General features: G+C 35.9%; 3 protein-coding genes across 6 annotated transcripts; 2 read left to right on the top strand and 1 right to left on the bottom strand.

The window, feature by feature from the left end:
* The first annotated feature begins 454 nt into the window (after positions 1-454).
* On the top strand, positions 455-3,787 carry LOC109171016 (protein NUCLEAR FUSION DEFECTIVE 6, chloroplastic/mitochondrial-like). 4 transcript variants are annotated; one of them, XM_019320161.1, is made up of 4 exons: positions 455-694; positions 821-945; positions 1,996-2,032; positions 2,173-2,463. In XM_019320161.1, the coding sequence occupies exons 1-3, from the start codon at positions 543-545 to the stop codon at positions 2,001-2,003; spliced, it is 285 nt and encodes a 94-aa protein (XP_019175706.1). In that variant the 5' UTR covers positions 455-542; the 3' UTR covers positions 2,004-2,032; positions 2,173-2,463. The 4 variants fall into 4 exon arrangements, with proteins under 4 accessions (XP_019175706.1, XP_019175713.1, XP_019175721.1 ...); XM_019320168.1 differs by lacking the exons at positions 1,996-2,032; positions 2,173-2,463 and adding an exon at positions 3,467-3,787; XM_019320176.1 differs by lacking the exons at positions 1,996-2,032; positions 2,173-2,463 and adding an exon at positions 3,327-3,390.
* Positions 3,788-4,909: 1,122 nt separating this feature from the next.
* LOC109171008 (uncharacterized protein At4g28440-like) lies at positions 4,910-6,632 on the bottom strand. The gene is made up of 2 exons (XM_019320142.1): positions 6,254-6,632; positions 4,910-5,484 (listed from the first exon to the last, which is right to left on the bottom strand). Exons 1-2 carry the CDS (start codon positions 6,537-6,539, stop codon positions 5,297-5,299), a joined length of 474 nt encoding a protein of 157 aa, XP_019175687.1. The 5' UTR covers positions 6,540-6,632; the 3' UTR covers positions 4,910-5,296.
* LOC109166588 lies at positions 6,538-8,320 on the top strand. Its single transcript, XM_019315487.1, has 3 exons — positions 6,538-6,596; positions 7,719-8,109; positions 8,204-8,320. Exons 1-3 carry the CDS (start codon positions 6,538-6,540, stop codon positions 8,318-8,320), a joined length of 567 nt encoding a protein of 188 aa, XP_019171032.1.
* Positions 8,321-8,587: the final 267 nt, after the last annotated feature.

Genomic DNA, 8,587 nt, shown 5'->3' with positions numbered 1-8,587 from the left:
TATTTTTTGCTTTGACTCTAATTATCATGTAATCTATAAGAAAACATTCTATTGTAATTTATGATGTATTTTTGTATTTTAACATTATTATAATTGTTTAATATTTTGTAATTGACATTTCTATTGTCATTTAAACTATATTTTCACTACCAAGATTATATGGTTTAATGGTACCCGGGTTAGATTTTTATTTGGAAGATTGTAAGTTCAAGCTTCACGGGAGGCAGAAGCCTCAGTAAAAAAAACTATATTCTCACTCAAATAGTAATTTTCTAACTCCGTCTTTATTTGCGAGTATAATTTCATCTCTCCTCTCTTCTCTAAATCATCATTACTCACCCCTAACTCATCAAAAAAAAAAAAAGAAAAAAAAAACACAAAGAAAAAACTTGATGCTCTAAATATAAAATTTCATTTGTAGATTTTTTTTTTTTAAAGAAAAAGCAATTTTATGGTATATTGGTTTAAAACCCAAAACCCTTGAAAAGGCTCTACAGTTCAAATCCAAGCCACTCGCAGCGCGATCTGTACCTGAAGAAACCATGGCCACCATCGCCGCCAGGTCCGTCTTTCGCTCCGCCACAGCCTCCGCCCGGACCGCCGCAACCAGACTGGCAACTGGAGCGAAGCCTAAGACCTCCGGCTCTCCTTTTCGCATCCCCACTCAGAAGCCCCTCACTGCACGCATCTTCAGGTAATTTTATCTGATTTTTTTTTCCCTCTCTATCTGATTTAAGTTAATCTTATAATTATGAACTCATATCTACATACGATTTGCATTTGATTTCTTGTATTTTCCTGAAATGATTAAAATATGAAGGTCTCCTTTGGAGTTGAGCTGTGTTAGAGTAGAGACTATGCTGCCGTATCACACGGCGACTGCCTGTGCTTTGCTCAATTCCATGCTCTCAGTCGCTCCCCGGAGCCGTGGTTGGAGTCTTGAAGGTATATTCTATTCATATTTAATTTACAGCTTTTGAACTTAATATGTGAGCAATTTGTTTCTAAGTTTTAATTTGAACTATTGAGTGATACTTTTGTGTTCTTTCTATGTCATAGATCTATATTTTAACAAGAAAACTTTGGTGTTTAGTATGCTATTTTGATTTTGGATTGTTTGAATGGCCTATTTCTTAGTCATTTGTTCACATTCCAAATAGTTTACCTTTTTATTCCCCCATTGCTACGGAGATGATGATAGATACTCCGTATAATATATGGTTCTTACTCAGTATGTGCCTCCAACTACAGTGAATTCACAAGTCACACCCACCAGATATGTCTTGTTTCAATGTGGTAGTCCTTTTCCCCGGATGTATGTCTATTGACTTTTTGCCTTGTATACCCTTCGTCCAATTTAAGCTAAAGAATAATTATGACTAAGCCCAGAGCCCCACTTTCTAAACCGGAATCTTGTAATCCTGTTGGCAGTGTCAGAGACCCCTTACACATAAGCTCAGGCTTGATTCCTTTGGACTAAAGTTTCTTGGCATTTGCTAATTATGATTCAAATAGCATCAATTAATAATTGTAAATCCATTATCTTTTCTACAAAAGAACTACTCCTGTTTATTAACTGCACATAGTACTAGTATTAAGTTTTAAGTCTTTAATGATGACTTTCATTCATTCTGGTCAAGATGTTCTCCTTTAGTTTAGAATGCTCTCATTGGATTTTTAAGAAAATAAGTGATAAATCTTAATAAAATCATGTTAATATATATAAAAATTGAAGAGCACACAACCATCTACAATTGTCCTTGCCATGTCCAACAGTCCAAGTCATTCTATGTCTAATTTCCTTTCTAAGTGGAAAGGAGCTAAGTAACCATATTCCAGTTGTTGGTGATAGTTGCATTCAACACACCTAGCATCCAAGCAGTCTAAAAATTAAGGAGTTTCTGTGGTTTATTAGAACTTGGGGCTTTGATGCAATTAGATCATATTCTGTGGCTGCTTGACTGTAGAGTAATTCAGAGGTACTATTTTTTGCAGATTTGTGAATCATGCAGCTGTCATTGATTGTTGATGAGTTAATTCCAAAAAATTAGCCCCAGATAACTGAACCAGATACTCTTTACAGACTGAATGCAATCATGCATATCTTGTATTCTTACCCTCCTGTAGTAGCTAATAATGTAAGGGCTTTGCTAATACTTGGTATTTTATCAGATTGCAATGATGATGCCTGATAAATGCTAAAGGATTCGAATGAAGTTTTACATCCATGCACTCTAGGAGATTGTCTGACAAGTAGGAATGAGCACCAGCGAAGAAATATCTGTTTTCTTTTATGAATTTTACTGTGCATTTTGTTTCTATTTTACCTTGGGTGATATATAGGGTTTTAGTATTTGGATAATTCTGGATCTTTCAAAGTGTCCTAATCTGTTTACTTTTATCTTTCTGGGATCATTCTATTAAGTATTAGCCAATAATAAATGTCTTGTGCCTTTTTCCCAATTGTCCTGTGATTAAAAACACTAGTCATATTTTGTTTCTTTCTATGATGTGCCGTTTAAACTGTGTAGTTATTGCTCATCACAACAAAGATATATGATATAATTTCCAAGTGATCAATTTCTGGGGTTGCTTTGTGTAAAATATTTCCCTTGGGTGTAATTTACTTAGTTTGCCCAGCTTTCATGAAAATTAGCGAGAGAATCATTTTGAGAGTTAGGGTGCATGTGGTTGGAAATATAGTTGATGGTTTTACCTTTCTGCTAGGATTTCAGAGTTACTTTTAGCATAGGAGGTCCAACTTTGAAGTAACAAGTATCTATATCTTTAACTCTTTAAGTATACTTGAATTTCTAGGATTAGGCTATCTTTGGTTGGGGCAGAAAAAGAGGAGGAGAAAGGACATCTCTTCAATGCTGTATAAAGTAGATGTAATGGAAGTAATAGTGGGGAGGTTTGAAATCTCTCTCCCTTTGACATTGTATCTTATGAAGTTAGAGGGATACAAGGAAACAAATCCCTTTAACTTGCCCAAATGTCCTCCTCTATCTAAAACAATCCGAAGGATATGAGATTTACTTGCACTAGGAAAGAAAATCTACCCTCCTTTAACCTTTTGTCTGGTGAGCTCGTCTTACTTTCATCTTCTCCCTCTGTAGTTTGTGCCTATAGTAAGCAACTATAAGACCAAGTTTGAGCGGATTCATTATCAACATAATGTTAGAGAACCAAATCAAAAACATGTAAAACTTGCCTCTGGAGAAGAGCCGTTTCCATGAGAACGTTGCAACAAGTACATTTTAATCTGTAGTGTTTCTAGTGTAATTTCATGTTTTAGTTTATTAATAATCCCTTTCCTTGTCTAGGGCTGTGACTCTGTGATTGCATCTCATTGGCTTGCATTCAGCTCGAGGACGATGAAACACACTTAAAAAATAGCATGCATACTTTGTGTTAAACTTTTTATGGGCCTTATGTAAATGTATCTTCTCTTCTTACATTGTAGATGGATGATTGTTAGATGTGTTGGGAAAATCGGAAACCATTCACGTCTTCTTCATAGTACCATGGATGTCAATGGACAATGTATTACTACACAGCCTGTGGCATTATAGGTTCTGTTTGGTTCCCATTTCAAAGTTATAAGGTTTTTTTGTTCTTTCATTTGAAAATGATGCACATGTTTCTTTGACAAAAATAATATATCTGTAAGTTTAGTTTCATTGTGCATCTAGTCTAGACAGATAGATAGCAACATTAGCCAATGTTAGTCAAATTGGGTTAATCATGATTCCTGATATTTTATTGTTGTATAAGTTTCAACTAATCTGGTGTCGAGTTACTCTCTCATTTCACATCTAAACAAGAGTTCTTCCTGGACAAGTTTTACTCATTAGTCTCGGATGCAACACATTGTCTTGTTTGGTAACATAGTTTATGAGCTAATTTGGCTTATTTGACTATTATTAGCTGTTTGACTTGATAAATAATCAATATAAGTGTTTGATTAAGTAGCTTTTTGTAACATCTTATTGCTCTAAAATGTTAAAATTTAAAAAAGTTACTCAAAATAGTTTTTTTCAATCAGCTTTTTGAGAGTAATTTTGTATGGAATTTACTATCAGCTAACAAGTAATTTACCAAACACTTTTTTATAATTAGCTAATGATATTAACTAGTTAAACTCACTAATTCAATTAATTAATACGGAGTAGTTATTTACCAAACACTCCCATTGTATATGGAGAATTTAGCTTGAGGAATAAAATATATGGTGCGCTTGTGTTTGTTATTTTTATTTTTTGATTTTACCTCCTAACGTTTAAAAAAAATTATTAGTTATCCGTTAATTAAATACTGTCACATAAAAATTGATTTTTTAAAAATTTTATCTCCTAATGTTAAAAAAAAAAAAAAAAAAAAAAGAATCATTAGCTACCCATCAATCAAATATTATCACTCAATAAGACAAATTATACAAAAGAGGACTTTTTTTTTTTTTTTAATATTATTGACTCTATTACAATACAGTATTTATTATTATTACACATTTATAATTTTAATCTACCTTTTCTTTGTGTGAACCGTTAATTACAATTGAAAAATTCAATACTTCAAGACTAAATTTGGTAACTCTAAAATTAAATTTAATAGCTTTAAAAGTCGTTGATTAAAAAATTAAATTCATAATCAATTCTTATTTTTACAATAGAAATAAGACTAGTAACCACAAAATTCCAAGTTGAACTCTTTATGGAAACTGTCTCTTGACCTCCATAATTTAAACCGACCGATCAACTATTGACAACCTAAGATAATTGAAGTCCTTTTGATTCTTTACCGGCAAGCTTCACCCAAAGAGCGCAAATTCAAATAGCAATGGTAAGCTTTCCCGCAAATCAAAGGTTAGTGTCAAAAGAACTTGCAAGAAGTATTGCACATAAAGCTCTGAAAGAAAAGATGTACACAAATTCTCACATGATTAAAGTCAAATCTCTTTTACATACCAATTAATCAAACTTAGATTAGATTAGTCCTAGTAACAGTGGAGTCTTCACAAAACAAATACCATAACTGAATACTATACCAAACCCCAAGACCCAACACTGAATTTTACCCAACACCCTCTCCTAAATCCTAATAGATAAAAGTGGTAAAATGCACTTCCACCCTTTCTTCAACATTCACAAAACACCAGTAGCCAGATACATTTTTTTACCTGATATCATCTTTAATAGATAACAGAGGAAGAACGCACTTCTTAAATAATCAACCAACCCAAAAACCAGAATTGGAACTTCACCCAGTAGACAAAAGAGGCGAAAGGGACATAACACTATTCTTCAACATTCACCAACTCGTACTCGACCAGTGATAGATTGTTGTCTTCTTTGACCGTGAAATCTGCAGGCTCAGTTACCTCAATTCGACCCCATTTGTCCACGGCTAGCCTCATAGACCCCTTAAACATGTCGATCTTGGCGTTGCGAAGAATTACAGTGGTTTCTGGTTTCATCAATTCAACTGCAGGATAATAAAGGATATCATCACCGCAACTCAACATACTGACCTAGCAGGTTAGTGCATAAATGTTGAAAAACAAAAATATAGTGATAAAATGCAAACCAAGAGAAATGACTAGATGACAAGTATTGCAATCAAGCTGCAACTGAATACACACTTTACATTACATCATTTTTCAAGCCTTAAAACTTTATTCTCAGTAGTCACAGAGAACTGCAGGTTAGCTCCTCCCTCGTCCAAAAAGAAAAAATGGCAGAAGCTATTTACCTATCACTACAACATAACACGGCTTTACAAACCCAGAACTTCAAATCCACTATTGCGTGCTCATTTCTACAGAGCTCTAAAGCCATAATGAACCCAATTGTGTGTTCTTTCTCGAAGCCAGCAATTATTTAACTCCACACTACAGAAGAACTTTGAAAAAAAGATATAGGAATGATAACAAAATCCAAAGCTCTAAAAGAATAGTATGGAACACACAACTAATATAAAATCAGTCATTTGATTTCTGCCCTAAATCACGGGAAATTTCTATGGTAACTGCTTCGATTTCTAGGGAAAGAAGACAATCGAAGAATTTACAATCCCTAAGCAACACTAACCAATTCAAACTACGATTAGGTTAATCAACATTAAACATCAATTTATAACTTCGAACCCTAGAAATGCAATTTTGACACCAGACTGTCACGAAAATTCAGAAAACGCATGAAATCAACATCAATTGCAGATTAAACAATGTAAAAGTCAGAAGGGAAAACGAAACCTTGGTCGTTACGGGCAGTGAAGAGGATAGTCCCAGTTTCGTCTCCGATGAGACACTCCGCGATGCGAGTGTTCTGGGGAGGGCGACGGGGACCCGCTAACGGCGCCGTATTCGTCGGCTTCTTCTCCAGCACTGTGTTGCAGTTCAAAACCTTGACGGTGAGGTTATGGCCGGTAGTTCCGGGCTGCAACTGATCCACCTTCACGAACACCGGCTTCCTCATTGGCGTCTTCACGGCACCGCCGGCGGCGGACGGTCGGCGGCGGTTGTAGCTTCTGGTAGCCATGGATTGCAGTGAGAGAAAGGAGAAGATTTTGGCGAATTTGAAAGAGTCGTCGTTGGTGTGAGTGTAAGCGAGCGGTCAGTCCTCTTAGGATCCGAAGGTGACGGGTAAACGACGCCGTTTACTTCATCTCAAGACTCGAATATATACTCTCTCCCTACTTTTCAGAGATGTCAATGTACGTCACATCCCCTCACCTTGATTAGGCAAGCTGTCAAACCATGAAAGTAGCTTTCTCCCAACTTTTTTTTTTTTTTTAAATAAAAAATTATTTAGACCATTTTTATTTAGTCCGAATACGATTTTATGGAGTATTCAATGATATAATGAGCGTTATAATTAGAATTAAATATTTGCGGGTCAAGCACTTAGAGCATCCACAATGGTTGGGAAGAATGTGGAGATAATGTAAGAATGATTAGGAAAGAGAATGAGGTAGGGGAGAGGAAAAAAAAAAAGAAAAAAAAAGAAGAGAAAATTGATTTAAAAAAAAAAAATTAAAATCTAATCGGCGCGCCTGACGCACCACCGGGCGCGTGCAGTGCACGCGCCCGGCTTTTGCCCAGGTTGTGCGCGAAACGCGGACAGCCTGACTTCTTCTTCTTCTTTTTTTTTTCTTTTTTTTTTTAAAAAAAAAATTCTGACATTAACCCCAATTTTGCAAGCACATTCTTTTCCAAATAACTCATCCCCACATCAATATTATTTTTGGTTTGAGTGATTTATTTCTGAAATAACTCCACAATCTCCCCTTAGTGTGGATGCTCTTAGGCCTTCTCCGGTGAAGGCGGTCAACGGAAAATGGTGCATAATTTGACAGTGAACCTTCTTCAGTGAAAGCGCTAAATTATGCGTTTTTTTGACATTTGTCTACAGTGCAACGTCATTGTAGCTTTACGCTAAAATATACCCACCAGAAAGACTAATCAAATCCATAATGATGTACCGGAAAATACAACATTTTTGTTACTTGACCAGCCCTCAGGAGAAGCAAATACAACGGGTGGATAAATCATTTTAATCTCAATTTTGCCCTTTGCCTTTTTTATTACTTCATTTTGTATCCCTATTTTGTTATTATGGATTTACATATTTTATTAAATACATAAACATAAATTTTGAATAATTAAAAATAAATTATATCCAACAGACACAGAATAACGGTTTAATTCATGGCTGCAGGGTGGCACGAGGAGCACCCCCGATTTCTCACTTATTCTTCGCAGATGATAGTCTCTTGTTTATTAAAGCTAATCAGTATGAGGCAGCCGAGATTAAAAATTGTTTGGCCAGGTATGAAGCTCTCTCAGGACAGATGGTGAATTACCATAAGTCTAGTATTTGCTATAGTAAGAATACTGGTAGTGGAGACAGGGAGATGGTGGCGCAGATCCTGGGCGTTGTCCAAGCTCCGAATTTTGGGAAATATCTAGGTCTATCGGCTTTCATAGGAAGAAATAAAAAGGCAGCTTTTGCATATATTGAGGATAAGATCAGGCAAAGAATTGACTCGTGGAATAAGAAACTCTTAACGCAGGCAGGAAAAGATATATTATTGAAAAGTGTAGCTCAGGCAATGCCTACCTTTTCAATGAGTGTTTTTCTATTACCAGTATCTGTCTGTGCAGCTATTGAGCGAACAATGAACCGATATTGGTGGGGAACAGGACCGGGGTATTCATTGGAAGGCATGGGATAGACTGTGTATACCCAAGAAATATGGTGGCCTAGGTTTCAAAGATCTGAAGGCATTTAATTTGGCTATGTTGGGGAAGCAGGCTTGACGTTTCCTAACAAATACTGACTCATTGGTATCCCGTGTGTACAAAGCTAGGTATTACCCTAAACTAACTTTTTCAGAGGCAAGTATGGGGAATAATCCTAGCTACTGTTGGAGGGGTATTATGGCTGCGAAAGAATTAATTACCGGTGGGGTGCGACGACGTATTGGGAATGGTGAATCGACCTTAATATGGAAAGATCCATGGCTCCCGGATGAGTTGGATCCTATGGTCCAGACTGAGATGCCATTACAATTAGCAGATGCTAAG

The sequence above is a fragment of the Ipomoea nil genome, unplaced genomic scaffold, assembly GCF_001879475.1.
Source record: "Ipomoea nil cultivar Tokyo-kokei standard unplaced genomic scaffold, Asagao_1.1 scaffold0317, whole genome shotgun sequence".
In the NCBI taxonomy this organism is placed as follows: Eukaryota; Viridiplantae; Streptophyta; class Magnoliopsida; order Solanales; family Convolvulaceae; genus Ipomoea; species Ipomoea nil.
Note: the sequence above shows the minus strand (reverse complement) of the source record. Positions and strands in the feature narration are given on the sequence as shown.